Raw genomic sequence first — 17,664 nt, forward strand, 5'->3', positions numbered from 1 at the left:
AAAGAAGTTTAAAAAGGTGAGAAATACCCGCAGACAGATTCATGCAAAGTTTCTTGATCCAAATCTCAGGTAAAGCTCTCCATGTTCAATGGCAGGTGGTTCTCCTGAGACAGAGCAGACTTCCAGAGGAGAAAACTGCAAATATTAGCAAGCACTAAGCATCTGGTGAGCTTGACCACCCAATTTATACTGGTCACCTGGTCTACCACACATACATGTACACCAAGCAGCCTCTGCATGAAAACCTCTGCCAGGTCTGCATGATTCCCTTTAACAATGAGCATTGTGGGACTCATTCCAAGTCGCTTATAATCTGAGGAATTCATGAGAAAGACGTCTATTTATGGGTTTTATGGAAAGAGGAGCCTCTAGCCACTGATACCACTGTTTCAAAATGACAGTAACAGCTGACTAACCTGCTTTTCTAGACTCACTGCCACCCTGGAAGTGGAGTTTTAAGAAGAGACAGACAGCAGGGGAAGTAAATATGGACTGCAGACATTTATGGGTAAAAAATCTATTCTGACTAGTTTTTTTTTAGTTTTTTTTATTACTGGCTTTCAGTGTAAAGCTTGTAGATTAAGTTCTGACTTAAAAACTTGAGTCTGTAAAATAGTTACCAACATCTTAATCTCTCAGATGTCTGGTATGTTTATTCCTTTTGTCTCAGGGTAGTTTGAAGAGTTTATTTTGCTCATTAAATGCCTAAAATGACCAGCAAATATCTGTGCAGAAGTCATGATGAGATGAGATGATGATGATGAGATTTCCAGGACCCCTTTCTTCCACCAATATTATTTTCCCAGAATGAGGGAGATCCTGTCTCAGAACCAATCCATTGATTTGTTGCTTCCAGATTGAGACAACTGAAATTCCTGATATTGTTCTGTACCATTAATATTCTGAGTCTCTATCTGATCCAAAATACTGCAGCCATTGTTCCAAATATTAGACCCTCAATAACCAAAATCCATTGGACTTTAATGCTCTTTGCATCCAATGCTGGTTCCAGAGTCTTGAAGAGTACGATGGGAGGAAGAGCCTTCAGCTATCAGGCAACCAGATCTCAGTCTGGGTTCTGGAGGTAGACACCCCGTCTGCCTTTAAAGCTGGGGTAAATAATGTTGGGGAGCTAGCAAGATGTAAAAATAGCACCCTGTCTTGGCTCCTCCCCCTCTGGTTTTGCTCCTTGCGTGATCCGAGGCTTTTTTATTACCTCCACCAAGGAAGTTATGTTTTTACCGGCGTTTATCTGTTTGTGTTCAAGATAACTCAAATAGTCATGGATGGATTTTAATAAAATTTTTGCGAGTTGTTGGAAATGTGAAAAGAAAGAACGGGTTTAATTTTGGTGGTGATCCCGATCACTGTTTGGATCTAGGAATTTTTTAAATGCCATGCTGGAGGTTTGCGCTCTCCAAGTCCTTTTCTAGCGGGAGGAGGCTAATAGACCGATCCGGGTCGGGAAATCCTTCCTGCATTTTCTCAGCCAAGAGAAGCTGAAGAAATATAAGAAATGAACAACTCCATTTGGGTCGGAACGTTTGGATTGGTCAGAGTTTTTACAGACTTACAGTAAACTGAGGGGTCTAACTATGTTTCTTATTGTTCATGATGACAGAATGTATAGACTACTATCAGGACACAGAACCACCTCACCCATAGTAAAAAAAAAAAAGTCTCTGAGCAACGTGACCTACTACAGCTTTAAGATCAGGCTTAAGACCTTCTTCATTTTTTAAAAAAAATAAATCTTATAGTAAGAGGGGGTTCTAGCCATCTCTTAATTATGCTGCTATAGGCTTATACTGCTGATGGACATCCCATAATGCACTGGGTACTTCTTTGTTGTTCATCTCTCTGCTCTTCATATTCCATGTAGAAACTGAAGACTTTCCATTTATGAACCATGTATTGGCATCATAAATTTGTATTTCTCGTCTCTCAGCAACTCTCCCTGCATAAAAGCCACAGTGTCTGTTTGTCTCCTTGCCATCCTCTTCACCCCAACCAGTGGAAGAAGCTGGCTTCCCCTCCTGGTGATACCAGAGGATTTTTCCCTGTTTTTCCTGTCCACTGTTGCTTGTGGCACAGTACAGCTCAGGATGGAGGACTGAAGTCAAGATTTGATGCAGAAGCCATGTCTTTACAGACATACTTGTGGTGTAATAATGTATAATATATAACATTGTGGTCATTGTGGGTTTTTAGATACTTTTGTGAGTTTTTTAGATTTCTCCAGTTTCTTTCCACGGTGTTTAAAAACTTCCAGCTGCTACATCTGCCAGGCTTATCCTGTCCTGATGATACAGTTCACTCCAGTTCTTCATATTTGGAAACACTGTGGTAAACTGGTATGACCTCTTCCTGCTCTGAGAATTTTAATCTTTTTTAGTGCTCAAGTTTAGACTGATGTCTTTTGGTTTAGACAGGTCTGTTTTTGGAGTTACACCTTTGACCCTCGCAGGGAGCTCAGTTTTAACTGGACTTGACTAACTTTGGGCATTAAAGTTGTAACACATCATTGTACGACGTTGGTTTGTGCTGCAACTCAATGAAAAAGTCCATTTTTAGGCAGGTTAAGATGTTAACTAGTAATTTTTAAAATTATTGTAACATAGTCCTGTTACTGTGTGAAAATAAAAGTAATGGATGCTTTCTGAAGAAAACCAGTTTCTTTTTAAATTATATGCTGAAAATCCCTTTCTCTGGTGAAAAAAAGCACTTGGGAAAATGCAGAAGAATATTTCAGAGGTGGTTAATAATTTGTCTTCGCACACACACACATATATATATATATATATATATCACCTCAAATCCAGCGAAGTTGGAACATAGTGTAAAATGTAAATAAAAACAGAATACAGGGATTTACAAATCCTTTTAACCAATATATAATTGAGTACACTACATAGACAAGTTGTTTGATGTTCACACTGATAAACTTACTAATAAATGCCGGACTGTTGAGCAACAAAAATGGCTTCTGTTGTACATCATGTTAGAACTATTAAGCCTTAACTTCTATCACTCAGCTTGTCCTCCCTTTCCAACCACAGCTGCACCTGATCAGCCAGGTGGACACACACCTGCTCCAATCACCACCATCCCCATAAAGCCAAAAATCCCAGTTTCTGATTCCTCCTGATCTTATTATTAAGAATACTTGAACTATTCAACCTTCTGCTGTGTGAATCTTTCCTCAAACCCACGAGAGGAGTGGGAAAGAATTCCTCCTACGAAGCTTCAATCGTGAGTTTCCTCCGATCCGTAGTGAGTGTTAAAAGGAAAAGTGACGTAACACAGCGGTGAACAGGATTCTGTCCCAGCTTTACGACAACACGTTGAAGGGAATCAAACTCAAAATGACCAAATATCTGAAAAAAGTAAAAAAACAAAACAAAGGATGACCAGTTTGAATGTTTAATACCATGTCTTTTTAGTGTATTATAATTAAAATGCATTGAATATTAAATTAAGTTGAAGTTAAAGGATTTGCAGATGACTGTATTCTGTTTTTATGTTTTACAGAACTTCAGTGGAACCGGGGTTGTACATCGACCAGAGGTAACGGATGTCGAGCATGCTGTATGAATCATGTCATAATGCACCAAGTCATAATGGTCATATTGGCCATGGTTACATGATGTTCTTAATTTCAGAATTGATCATTTAGAATTAAGCAATTCCAAATGAAAGTATTCTCTTTTGCGTTTTACATAAAAATAATTCCGATCTGAGGTTTACATGGAAAACAGGTTTATTCCCTAGTACTTAATTCCGCTCTGCATCAGTGGTTGTGAAGGGTTATGATTGGACAGAGGACGGCCAGACAGGACATACTTCCATCTACCGGATATAAAAAAAACTCCATTTCCTCCTCTTTGTCTTTTCACATATAACATGAAAAACAACATAATAGGAACCATTTTTACTTTGATTATAATTTTGAAACAGCAACTCGACGTGAGCACACTGCTTTACTTATTTCAGCAGCTGAGGAGGGGAAGGAAGATAAAGTAGCGGAGAAGGGAGGCAGAAGACTGCGAGGAATCTGTGCATCATTGCTACGGCACAAAGTACCGAGCATGTGCAGAACAATCGGAATTAACTCGGAACAGGATGAATGTTTACATGATGGACGAATTAATCAGTTCTGATTTAAAATGGGAATAAACCAGCCACTCACTACTTAATCAAGTTTAATTCCAAATTTTATTTTTTTATTTAGAATTGGGTGTTTTATACGGTCATTTTTCATCTGTTTTAAGACGATTTAACTTTTATTTTAAATTAAAGAGGAATTAAAACTCACATGAAAGTGGCCAATGATCCTAAGAAGGAAGCAAAAAATGTCTGTCATCATATCATCCTCCTCATTGGTGTTTGTGGCTGAATCCGCTTTTTAGTGGCTTCCAGGATAATGCCAGCACTCGTGGAAACGGCCAGAACAGTCGCTCAGAGTTCAGTCTTCTCCCACAAGTTAACTGGTTTAAATTCATGCTTACTTCTCATCAAGTCTGTGCTTAAAATAACACCTATTAACCAATGACATGGACTGAATAATGCTCTCAACACTTTTGTGTTTAAAATGTGCTGTTGTCCACGCTAACAGGTAATACATTGTAGAGGTGTTTATGCCATATACTCGTATTCATGCATTCATACGTGTGCATAAATACAGTTAAAACTGTGAATGGGACACTACAACAGTGTGTGACTTAATGTGAGGTTGGTGGGTCAAAATATTCTACAGGTGGGATGAAATGCTGCAAGACACGTGAGGATGAAAGCTTGTTGCTTGTGTTCCATGATTTGTGCCATCTCCAGTCCAAGGTATTGAATATTTTTTCATTTGTAAAGTTTACAGCATATTAAAATGATTTCAGCCTAATCCACCCAGTGAGTTGACATTGTATTCAAAACGGCAAAAAGAAAAAGCTTACAAACGTAACCTGTGGATTAGAGTATTTGGAGTCATCTCTACTTTTTAAGGATGCGGACACAAAATGATTGCTTGCTAATGGGAGTGTTCTGGTATTTTGAAAAGTAGTGCTGGAGGGATAATTATTTTTCATAATTTGCTTATGAAGGTAATTTTCTATTTTATTTGCTGCTGTCTATCTTGGACCAGGATTCGCTTGTAATCTCAATGAGATTTTTATTTTTGGTACAATAAAGGTTAAAAATAAAAAAATGAAGTATTTTTCTTTAGTATGAGAAGAAGACAGTGTCAAGGGGAATAACTGGGAGCTGGGAAAATCTGGGTTTGGCTTCTAAAATTCTATTGTATCAATAAGATAGTTATTTTAATTTCTCCTCTTCTTTCCTGGATTAAAGTTCAGCTGCTGGTTGACCTTCTATCATGTCCTCTACACCATCGACTGGTCCAGGAAAATGGACCTCCTTCCTGATTCTGGTTCTGATGACGGTTTTCTTTCCTGGTTCTGGTCCTGATGATGGTTTTACTTCCTGGTTCTGGTCCTGATGATGGTTTTCCTTCCTGGTTCTGGTCCTGATGATGGTTTTACTTCCTGGTTCTGGTCCTGATGATGGTTTTACTTCCTGGTTCTGGTCCTGATGACGGTTTTACTTCCTGGTTCTGGTCCTGATGACGGTTTTACTTCCTGGTTCTGGTCCTGATGATGGTTTTACTTCCTGGTTCTGGTCCTGATGGAGGTTTTCCTTGCTGGTTCTGGTCCTGATGACGGTTTTCCTTGCTGGTTCTGGTCCTGATGATGGTTTTACTTCCTGGTTCTGGTCCTGATGACGGTTTTCTTTCCTGGTTCTGGTCCTGATGATGGTTTTACTTCCTGGTTCTGGTCCTGATGACGGTTTTCTTTCCTGGTTCTGGTCCTGATGATGGTTTTCCTTCCTGGTTCTGGTCCTGATGGAGGTTTTCCTTCCTGGTTCTGGTCCTGATGGAGGTTTTCCTTCCTGGTTCTGGTCCTGATGGAGGTTTTCCTTGCTGGTTCTGGTCCTGATGATGGTTTTCCTTCCTGGTTCTGGTCCTGATGGAGGTTTTCCTTCCTGGTTCTCGTCCTGATGGAGGTTTTCCTTCCTGGTTCTGGTCCTGATGGAGGTTTTCCTTCCTGGTTCTGGTCCTGATGATGGTTTTCCTTCCTGGTTCTGGTCCTGATGGAGGTTTTCCTTCCTGGTTCTGGTCCTGTTGGAGGTTTTCCTTCCTGGTTCTGGTCCTGATGGGGGTTTTCTTCTCCACTGTCTCACTGTGCAGCTCAGAAGATTGAATCAAAGGGAAGATTTGATCCAATACGTCGGTTTCCTCAGCTTGATATTTATTTTATGAATTGGTAAAATGAACAAAGTTATTATAAACTGGACTACTGTGGATCATATACTGGACTGAATTGGACTGTGTATGTAAAAGGCTTTGCGATAACTTTGTTGTGAAATTGTATTGTGTAAATAAGGCAGAATTGAAGCAACTTGGTTCCCATGGAAACTTTTTCTTCTGCATTTTTCTTTCATACATGAATATGTGAATAAAAATATTGTTTTTTGTTCAGTTTACAAAAACATGTTAAGCCATTTAAAAAAAAAAAAAAAAACATCCAGATGAATACATCCTACATTTTAGTCATAACTATAAAACATTTTCAAATATCATTTTTAGATTATAGGTTTATATACAAATGTATTTGTCTCACATCAATGTTAATTTTTTGAAAAGCAGTTTTACACAATTCTTCCTGCATCTACTCTAAAATATTAGAAGTCAAACAGCTGCCGGGATGGACAATTCTTAATTTTTCCTCCTGCACTGTTGTGTATAGTTTTCTTCAATGTCTTACACAGCCTTTCATATACAACTAAGTTGGGTTTTGTTTATATGTTTGTCCCTAATCATTCTAACCCCTGCCATATGTGTGTTTTATGATGGTGCAGGCAACTGCATCAGCAACTAACCATTACTGGAATGTTTGTTGGGACAATCCAGCCAAACGGTAGCCTTGTGTCGATGCACTGGTGCAACGTGCAACGCGCTTCAGAGCAGCCCATATGAACAGCCAGAGTAGCCACAACATGAGCAGGGTGGTAGTTTGCACAGTGGACATGAACAGAAGCAGCTGAAGGAAGATTTTGGTGGAAGTTGTTGGATATGTGGACCATGCAGTGCAGCTAGCTTTTGCAACACATATGAATGTGATCCAACTGTGTGTTAATTCCAACTCCCAAACATGTTGTCTCAAACTTCTTAGTGTTCATACTCCCTTTGTGGTGTAAGACAAAATTAAAAAGAAAGAGAACAATACTTCTGGGAGATTTGAGATAATATTAGATTTAAAAAGTTTCTGAAGTTTTTCTTGAGGTCATTTGAGATGGTGGTTAAAGTCTAGCTTGGATCCATGGTGACAGCAGAATTCCTCACGTTTCTTATCTCGTTGTCGCCTTTGGGCCTAAGTGAATAAATGCAAAGAAACCAATCCTTATTTTACTGTTTATAATATGGCACTTTTATTAATGTTTTCCGCAAGTTGGCAAACAGACTATTCTAAGTGGCCCGAATTATATCAGATATTCTAAAACAACTATAGTTAGCATCAATTTGTTCCATCTGTCCTTGCCATGAGACAGCCATATCTCATGTAGTCAAGGTAAGAAAGTCTGCTATTGAAGCTAAAGCTTTAAGCAACAAACATCAGTCATTTCTTACCTTTTCAAGTTGTGCGTTCTGTTTGGACTTGTAAAGGAATTCTCCCACAGCCACAAACACAGAGAGGACAAGTCCTGCTGCTAGGACAATGAAGATCCCTCCGATGTTTTGCACCCCAAGGGCACTGGCCTCCTTATTCTCCTCCTCTGGACAGCCGTTTCCTCTCCACCATTTCTCTTTCATCATGTGCAGCTTCCCTTCCTCTTGAAGCTGCAGGATGGCTATTGTGATCTTATCTCTGTATGGAGAGCCTGAAGGACCGAAACACAGCGGACCAACATGAGCAATCTACACGATAAAATCTGTGGCTTCTTATGCATTAGTGCAAAACACCTTGACGAGAATTGAAATGTCTTATTCTTTGCATATTCAGTTCATGCTCTAATACTTCTCAGCTAACTTTAATGTTACGGTTTTAATCTTAGGTTAACTCAGAGTGCATTTGTCCAAAACTTTACAAGGAAAGCAGATTAAGACCAAAATAAATGTGAAGAATTTGTTTTCCATTATGAAATAAATTACTTATGAACTATTTTTCTCACAGTACGCTCTCACTTCTTCATATGTGCACCATGCAGTGAGCGAGTGTAGCAGGAGTTTCATGAGACGACGGATCCCTGAACAGTGGAGTAGTAGTCACATAGATATTTTACTTGTACTACAAATCGAAGAACACAAATCGGCAGTCAGTATAGTATCCTGTATGTTTACTTGTTTGTTTTGCTGTCACTAAAGTCAATGTCTGTATACAGGAAACATGTTTTTAACATACGTAATTGAATGTATGTGAATATATGTTCCTGCTTTTACATGACATGTTTTTAAAGCCCTGTTTCTTGTATTAACTTTTGTTTGTAGTTCCGTTAATCTTTAGTTTATCAAATATAGCAGCCTTTCCTCTGCCTCTCTGTTCTACATTTGGATCCACAGCTCTGTAAACCATAACAAATATGGTCTCTAGTTAGTCTTTTTATTTGGGTGACATTGCTTCGCTTCTGAACTTTTACCTCCAAGTTTTCAGTCATTCATTACTGTCTTTGCTTCATGTGTTGATTCAGTCTAATAAGAATTATGGAGATTTATCACCCAGAAGTTCCATTGTGTATAGCTTTCATGGTACTCTTATTTCTGACTGTCGGTGTTCCCACATAATTTCTCTTTTTTGTAATTTTTCTGTGGAGTTGCTGGACACATAAATCAGACTGCTGCTGAACTTGTCTTTGGTCAAAAATTGACCCTCCAAGAAAGAAAAAAACAGGTTTATTTGGTGAAGAAATAAAAACAATGCTTATTAGGAGCTCCATATGGGAGGGTTTTTTAGGGTGCTTTCATATCAGGATAGTCCACAAGACTTGGTCCAATTGGCGACGGAGTCTAGTGGACTATCCTGACTGGTGTGCCATGCAGACCAAGATCATTCCTTTTTTTTTTTCACCAGTTCCTTGGTTACACAGCACAAAATAATCTCAACTGGATTCCTTACACTTTAGCGGCAAGTTTGAGTAGAAAACAGCCAAAGCAGGGTATTTATGTGAAAAAGTACAAAGGCAGATCGTATTGATTTAGGACTGTATGTAGCAGGGTTTACATACATGGGTTACATCTGAGTCAGATGTGTTGCAGCAGGTAAACATCGCACAACTGCAGGGCCGCAGCCCGCAAGAACCTGAGTTTCAGAAGTTTCTTAAGCCAAATAAAAACCAAAGATGAGTGTCCATAAAGTCACTAATGTTAAAACCAGCAAGTCAAACCAGAAGTCTTGGTTTTTTTGGACTCTCAGCTAAATTTAAACCTCCTGAAGGTTCCTAATGCAACAACTAAACAACCCTTTACCACTGCAGGAATTAGGAAAACTTCATTTGTCTTAGATAGTCTATTGTAATTGACTTTGTCTCTAGAAATATGTGGACACCCAGCAGTTTGTTCTTGGCATGTGGCTTTAAACAACGAAAGAAATTCATTGTATGTTTTAACATGTGACTTTGCCTGCTATGTTCTTATTGTGGAGTCACACAGAAAGAGCTGATTCCCTCCACCAATCAGCAGATCTCTTCTCTTATAGGTGGTGGTAATATGATTTAGACCCAAAGGAGAAGATCCCAAAAAGTTGGATATCTCGGATATTATAGATCTATTCCAGGTTTTCAATTGTGAAAACAGAAAAAATGAATACAAAGCCGTCTCATACCCATGGAAACTGGGCTTAAGACAACTGTAGCTACTGCAGAATGCTGCTGCTTGTGTCCTAAAAAAGACCTGAAAAAGGGAACATATCACTCTATTTCCCAGATACCTTCTTTGGGTTACTGTGAGCCAAAGAATTGATTTGAAAATCCATCTGCGAGTGAACAAGCCTCTGAATAGTATATCCCAGTTACAGTCCAAACTAAACATTTAAGGTACAGCACACTGAGTTGAATAATGTGTGTATATATATATATATCTATATCTATCTATATATATATATATATACAGCATATTGACCACTCTGATAACCAGAGAAAAAAACCCACACAGTTCACATGCTAATCAATGACAAAACTAATGTCTAATCATGTAGCTGTTTGGAGCACGATCAGTGCTGGCAGAGCCACCATCACCCCTTCCAGATGGACCTAGTGCTGAATTTACGGAACGGAACTGGCTGTTTTGGTCTAACCAAACATTAATGCTCTACAATGGTCCAATTGTGATAATTTATTTGCTTTTTGCTGCTATTTTTGAAGACAGAATGAAAATAAGACGCACTAATATTCATTCATTCATTATCATAACCGCTTAGTCCGATGACGGATCGCAGGGAAGCTGGAGCCTATCCCAGCAGTCTTTGGGTAAAAGGCAGGGTACTTCCTGGACAGCTCGCCAGTCCATCGCAGGGCACGCACTAATATAACATGGAAATATGTCCTGATCTTTTTAAAATTATTTTCCACATAAATGAAGATTCTGTGTTGAGGTGTCATAAAGAGAAAGACCAGTGAGTCAACATCGGATGGAGACAATCACAACTATGTGTTCAGTAAACAGCTCTGCACTGCAGTTTATTTGTCCAAAGAAACAACCATTCACACCTGTGACACAGTAGTTATGAATTAATGTCGAGGATGATGTGAAATCTGCATGTGGTCAGAGATCCGCTGCTTTGTTCGAAGCAATGAAGAGTTGTTAAAACTCTGTCTGAATAATTTGGATTTGCAAAGTTTTTGCTCTTTTACAGAGTCCAGGTGCTGACAGTCCAAACCTGAACCTGGTTGAGATGACCTTTATGATGTCATGCAGTTGTATGAGCTTGAAATGATGTATTTCTATTATATTGTAAAAGGGCATCAAGAGGTTAGTTTAAAAAAAAAAAAAAAAAAATCAACATTGAATTCTGGTTTCAGATAACAGTACATGTTTACTGTTATAAAATATGAAATCTTGTGTATTGAGGCCGATATCTCATGTCATTGCACCTGTATAGTTGCCTAATCAAGAGCAGTTGGCAAGATTAATCTCTGCTAGTGTTTCACTGGGAGCTGCTTTACTTGCAGAGGTTAACGTCACAAAAACAAGCTTTGAAAAAGGACCTCCAGAACATCAGCGATGCCTTGGCATCACCTCATTCTCCCTGCTTGTCTCCTCCTACTTCACTGGGGACTCCAACACTTTCCCAGATCCTCTGATCAGCATCAGCATTCCTGATCAATCCTGAAAGTTCTACTCCCTTCCCCCCAAAGAACCCCAGAACCCCATCCAACTCTTTATTTCCTTGTTTTAAGGCCCATATGCTGCAACCAATTCATAATCAGGTTCCTGTTGTCGTTTTAAATAAAAAGAATAGCATTCATTTCTTAGTGTTGTGTTTATTCAATACATTATATTGACTTGGTGACGTAGGCTAATTTTATCCTTGCAGACAGGAGCATTGCTGTGTGCTTTGATCCACCCAAATGCAGACAGGGTTTTTTTTTTTTTTTTTGTGATTGTTTAAAGAACTCTGTCTTTATATGAAATGTTTCTAATTGGAAACAAATGTGTGACTCTGGAAGTTGCTGTGCATTCCTGAAAACTCCACTGAAAAGTCCTGGTGTAATTTGACCCTTGTATTTCTGTATGCAACAGACGGCAGCCACTGTGACTGGTGGGATGGACTGCGCAGCCAGGACATTCACCACCAGCTCTGGAGCTAATCAGCGATATGCTGGGTTCCCTTGATGGAGCAAAGCTTTGAGCTGCGGTTTCCTGCCTGACTGTGGCTACAATTGCAAGGTTGCATTAACATTCTTTAACATCTTTGTCCTTCATCTTTGCTGAAAGCCTCTGGTCTCTTACTCTTGGCTTCACAGCAAGCAGTATGAAATGGTTCAAAGCATCTATCACCATGGTGATGACCAGAATGAATGCACTTCCGGTTGTTATGCATTGGCAGCAACATTTGATGCCCTCACTTTATGAAAGAGCATAACAACAAACTCCTCAAATTGCAGCTTGAACTAATGCCAGATTTGCACATTTGAGAGAAGAAATTAAGAGAAAATTTGTCATATTGTTAAAACTTGACAGTCCATCTCATGAGTGTATTAATAGTTGAGTCTTTTGTCCCACTGAGATGGAAATAGGCATCAGTGGGTTATTTGACATATAAAGCTGGACATCATCAGATCCACTACAGCTGGAATTACAACTGAACTTCCTGGCCCAAAGTCCTGCAGACTCTCAGTTGAATTAAATCAGATTAATGTGTCATTGATTAGGGGTTTCAGGCACGTCCATGCAGGAGGAGACACCAGGAAAGACCCAGGACACACTGGAGGGATTATATCTCTCAGCTAGCCGAAGAACAGCTCGGGATCCCCTCTGATGAGCTGGCAAATGTGGCTGGGGAGAGGGAATTCTGGGCTTCCCTCCTTAGGCTGCAGTCCCTGCAACCTGGCCCAAATAAATAGTGGAAAATGGACGGATGGATACTTACATAAAAAAAAAAAAAAACCCCAAACAGAATAAGAACAGCCTTCTACCTATAAAGCCCCTCCTGGCAAAGAAAGAGTAGCTTGGAACAACAGAGTTACCAGACCATCGTTCTGCTGTGATGTTGGACAGGACAAGTCAGAAAATGCTCTATTAAGCCAACAGACTGAATACTAGTAGCTCATTACCACTCGTCTGTCTGTTAAAGTCTGCCTCCAAAGCAGACCACACGGTAATGACATGAGCTGCAGGAACATTGTTCAAAGCTTGTTTATGTCCTTTTTCTATCATCACATGCAGACCCAGCTACTCCATAAACATTCTTTTTGATCGTTAAACTTTTGTCCTTAACAACCAAAAATATATCTTGACTCAGACCTGTTACCATGACTGCATCACTTCACCCCTACACCGCCTCGGTGGCAGATTTAGTTTGAGCCAAGTAATGAAGAGCTCTTTTACAAATTAATGGACAATTCTCACAAGAAAATGACATCAAAATAGGTTTTTATGTTGTGATCTGAAAAGATGTTCATATTTTCACTTGTTAACTCACTAAATCTTTTTGATATAATTACAACAGAACGAACTATATTATCCCATCAGCTTTTAATCAAATTCCCAGGCTTACATGTTAAGTTCATGTATGATATCTTGGTTCTTTGATTAGCAAATCTTTCTTTTACCCCACACCTTTTACAGCTGGTAAAAAGGTAGTTCAGTTTTTATTTCAGGACAAAACCTTCTTCAGCATTTAAGTATAAAAAGACTTCCGGAGCAGTGAGGCAGACTCAAGGATGCTGCTTGGGTCTGCTGCTCCCTTTGACTGGAATGAACTGCAGAAAGACCTCATGACTTGATCTTACTGGAAATTTTAACAAAACACTTGGGGGGCAGTTACATGTGTTCATAAATGCTCTGCTTGATTTAGGGCTTTTAAAGGGTTATTTATTTATTTCTTAATTTGTTCTAACCTTGCTTTTAAATGCTTAGTTAGTTTGGCAGTGTTGTGCTTTGCTGTTGTCTTGCCCAGGACACACCTGCATTCTTCCTGGTTAAATCAAAGAGCAGGATCGACAGCACCCCCATCATTTCTGTCAAATCATTACTGAATATCTAACCTTCAACATGATCAATAAAAAATTCATATTGAATAAGTCAAAAAATAAAATCAATAAAAAATTAATGATCCAGTATTCTCTTGTCGTTTTTTACATACAAATATTTTACTAAACAAGATTCAGAATCCCTGTCATAGCCTCAGACTTTATTTCAGGATCTATATCATCAATGAAAGTCCAAATTGTACAGCTCAGTATGGAAATGTTTACAAAACCACTTAGTGGTGGAGTTGTTAGGTGACTGAATGATCTGCACATGTTTGAGTTTGCATGCTTTGTCACGTCTACAGCTGCAGGCTCCAGGACATTATGACTGATGAACGTACATTATTAGTGCACATCCTTTAGTCTACCATTAGCCGGGTTTGCAGTATCCACAGGGCAAAAGTAAGGCAAAGTAAGCAAGTGGTACTCCAGGGAGCTCAGCTGCTCAAATTATTTAATCAAAAATTCTTATAACAAAAATTCACATTTCAATAAAAAGTTCAGCAAGTGGGCATGGCACATGAAACATGTCCTTTTGTCTTTGTTTCCTTCTACACATCATCTTCAGCAGCACTTTGTGAATAAAGGCATGCCTCAGAAGTCCCTAATGGGGGTTTGCAGAGAAAGTAGGAGTAAGTAAAAATGGGTTGTTCAGTCTTCTCATTGCACAAACGTATGTTAATATGTGAGCTGAAAACAGAATGTGTGCCTATAAAAGAGCAGTCTAATCCTCCACTTCAATGAAGAGTGAAGTGGCAGGCATGCTGAATCCAGAATAAGACACAAAGATTTAATCTTGCAGATCAAAGCCCGCCGATCACTAATGCATTGTCTTTCAGTGAAGAAAAGACTAAAAATTCAAATGTGCTCTAATGTTTCATGTGTAGTTCCCGCCCATCAAGTGCAAATCTTATCAGGATACATTGAAAGATCTTTGCTTTTAAAGTGTTCTGCGTGATTGCATGGAGTTGCTGATGAACTGGAGAAAATCGTAATGTTATCAAATTAGACAGGCATAGAAAAAAAAAAGACTACTTATTCTACTTGTAAAAAACATAAAACAGGATAAGTGTTTTATGTGCCAGAGCATAATAAAAACATCCAGTCCTTGCCAGGTCTTAACATTAGACAAAGTGTGGGTCATCTATAAAACTGAAGCTGCACGCTGGTGTGGCGTGTCAACAGCTGTATCCATTATTCAGTCTTGTGGAATAAGTTTTAGCAGCTATGCCTTAAAATAATACTTTTCTACACATAATCATCTGCATCACACAACATTAGAAGGGGTTTTAGTCAACATTGCTAAGTTAGGTTTGCAACATTGGCAGAACCCCTTTTGGAAGTTCTATCACAGAATTTAGTCAGGTTGAGGTCTGGACTTCAACACCTTGACACGGTTGTAGATCTGCTGCTGTATTTGGGATCATCATCTTGTTGCATTTCAGACAAGCTTTAGTTGTCAGACAGATGGACTCGCATCTGACGTTGGTAACCAGAGGAGTTCTGTTTATTAACCTCAAGGTGCCCAGATCATCATCCCTCCACCACTGTGCTGGCAGTTAAAAGCTGAAACCTGTGTCAGTGTCCTTCAGGGACCAGAGATGTGGGTCTACAGATATCATCTCTTTGGGATGATGAAGCAAGTCTTTACTTGAATTGTGAGAAGATATCCTGTACTGTGGAAAGTAACCCGCCTTCTTGTATCACTTGAAACTGTCATCTATCTGTTCTTAGTGTGTGTGGCAACTTGCCCTAACACCCTTTGTCAAATGAAATCTGCAGACAGGTTTTCAAGTGAGCAGACTGGCATATTTCAAGAACTACAGCTGTTAGCTTGTTATCTCGGTGTCAGGATGAAGTCGTTTTCATCTTCCTGGACAAAGCAGAAAGCACAGGTGACAAAGCCAAAGTTCAGAATTTTATTTTCTAATCAGTGTTTGGATTTTATCCTGAGTTCAAGTATGATTGAACTGAATGAAATCTACACAAAAAGGTTAACCGTGCAGTGTGATGTGACTTATCACACAAACACTTGTGGGACACTGTCCACTCCTATACATCGGTTTAATTCAGTACTTTGTTTTCTTTTACTTGTCCTGTCCAGCATTAAAGCCTGGATGTCTGAGTGGTAATCAGACAGATTCATGAAGCTGTTTTAGTTACAGACCAACATTATTCTAGTTCTAACATCTGTGTTGTGTCTCATTTAGTTTGGCTGCATGGTCGACTTCTTATGGCACACATTCCCATCCATAAACCTAAAAATGTGGATATAAGCAGCTTTAACTGTAATTTTCACATGACCAAACTTGTGTACCACTCTAACACGATCCAGGGCACCTTATTAGCAAAAATTGTTTTTGGCTAGGAGCATCAAGCCCCTGCTTACCAGCATATGCTGCACCTCACAGACAGCTGCAGTCTGCAGAAGCCCAACAGTGTAAACATGTCTGCAGTCAGAATTTTCTCACAACAGCTTACCATAATAATTCATAATAATTCACATTAATGTGTAGGGAAAATAATCCCTTTTCTAAATTTAAAGTATCTGTCTTTCAGAGCCATGTGTTTTTATTTAAACTGGTGGTTTACAGGTCTACCAGCAGGTAATGAGGAACGTCAGCACTAACTGACCCCAACGAGGGGAGCCTACCCTTAGTGGGTGTTAGCTTTTACGTGTTAGTTGTGTTAAACATGAGATGGAACATGTTTGGGGTTTCATGGAGCAAGACAGTAGTAAAAAATACTGATTTAAAGTTTCCTTGTGGTGCCTTTAACCATTTCAGACCAAGGTCGGCTCCAGGAATGCATACATGAGGGGGCAGGCAGAAATATGCATGCACATCATGCTTCAGCTCATTTTGTTGTTGTTTATAAATGTTTTCCTAATAGGATTGTTGGTAGAGTCCAACACTCTGAAGAAATGGATTGCACTTTGTTCTGATAGTAGCAGAATGGTTCATAAGGTTGTGGTGATGCTAATATCTCACCTTCCTACATGAACTATCCCTTTGGTCAGGAGCCCGCCCCTCCTTCATTCCTATCCTGCTGCTATGCTTTCTTCTTTCTTTCAGTGGCTGGCAGATAAAGTATGAACAGATTTATCAACTGTACTCTGTGGTAAACGGTTATGGTAAGCAATCAAATATTTCCGTTTGAGTTTTAAACCATAGTTGTGTTTACATACAGGCAAACTGAGCAAACGCAGGCATGCACGCTCATACACGTCAAACACAAACACATTGCAGAAAAGCCCCTAAAGCAGCACATCAGTTAGAAAATGCAATCACCTCAAGCAAATATAGTCTACCTTCACTGTTTTCAAACAACTACAACAGCCACTCAAATTACCTTTTGTTGCAGACCGGCAGAGCATACACAAACACTACCTGCAGTCCCCAAGGACATTTCCCTCATTCAGCTGAGGATCTCTGAAGGCAGACTGATGATGTTTAGACGAGAGTGATGGACTGCATATCACTCATAAGTTTTCAAGTCACTAAATATGCTCGGCAGGACTTTGGGGAAATGTGGAATATTTTAGTGGGATCTTTTCATGGAATAATGTTTACATAAACCAACAATTGTGGTTTTTAAATGTTACTCTCCTGCTGTGTTTAATGGGAAAAAATAGTAAAGAGATTATGTGATGGCATTATGGAGGCTCTATAAAACTTACAGTTACATATAATTGTATTCCTCATATTAAAAATGTCACAAAAACAGGATTTCATAATCTTAAAAACATCACCAGAGTCCACTCATTTCTATCGCTTTCCAGCACTTAGATGCTGATGCATGCTTTCATTTCAAGTAGAATAAATGACTGTAATGCCCTACTCTCTGGTCTTTCCAAAAACGGTACTGCTAATCTACAATTACTCCAGAACTTGGCAGCATGAGTTCTGATGAGGGCGGTAACACATTACACTA

At 39.2% G+C, this 17,664-nt stretch overlaps 1 protein-coding gene across 2 annotated transcripts in view; it reads right to left on the reverse strand.

The window, feature by feature from the left end:
* The window catches only part of LOC306756473 (glutamate receptor ionotropic, kainate 2-like), a gene marked incomplete at both ends in the record, with an annotated part of 320,056 nt that overhangs the window by 17,450 nt on the left and 284,942 nt on the right, over window positions 1–17,664 (reverse strand). Inside the window, 2 exons of one of the 2 annotated variants that reach the window (XM_079241205.1) lie at window positions 7,391–7,418; window positions 7,676–7,926. In XM_079241205.1, the coding sequence (XP_079097331.1) occupies window positions 7,391–7,418; window positions 7,676–7,926 (279 nt within the window). The remainder of the gene's footprint in view (window positions 1–7,390; window positions 7,419–7,675; window positions 7,927–17,664) is intronic. The other variant, XM_079241206.1, reaches the window with a different exon arrangement.

Source organism: Telmatherina bonti (assembly GCF_933228915.1).
Source record: "Telmatherina bonti genome assembly, chromosome: 5".
NCBI classification, from domain to species: Eukaryota; Metazoa; Chordata; class Actinopteri; order Atheriniformes; family Telmatherinidae; genus Telmatherina; species Telmatherina bonti.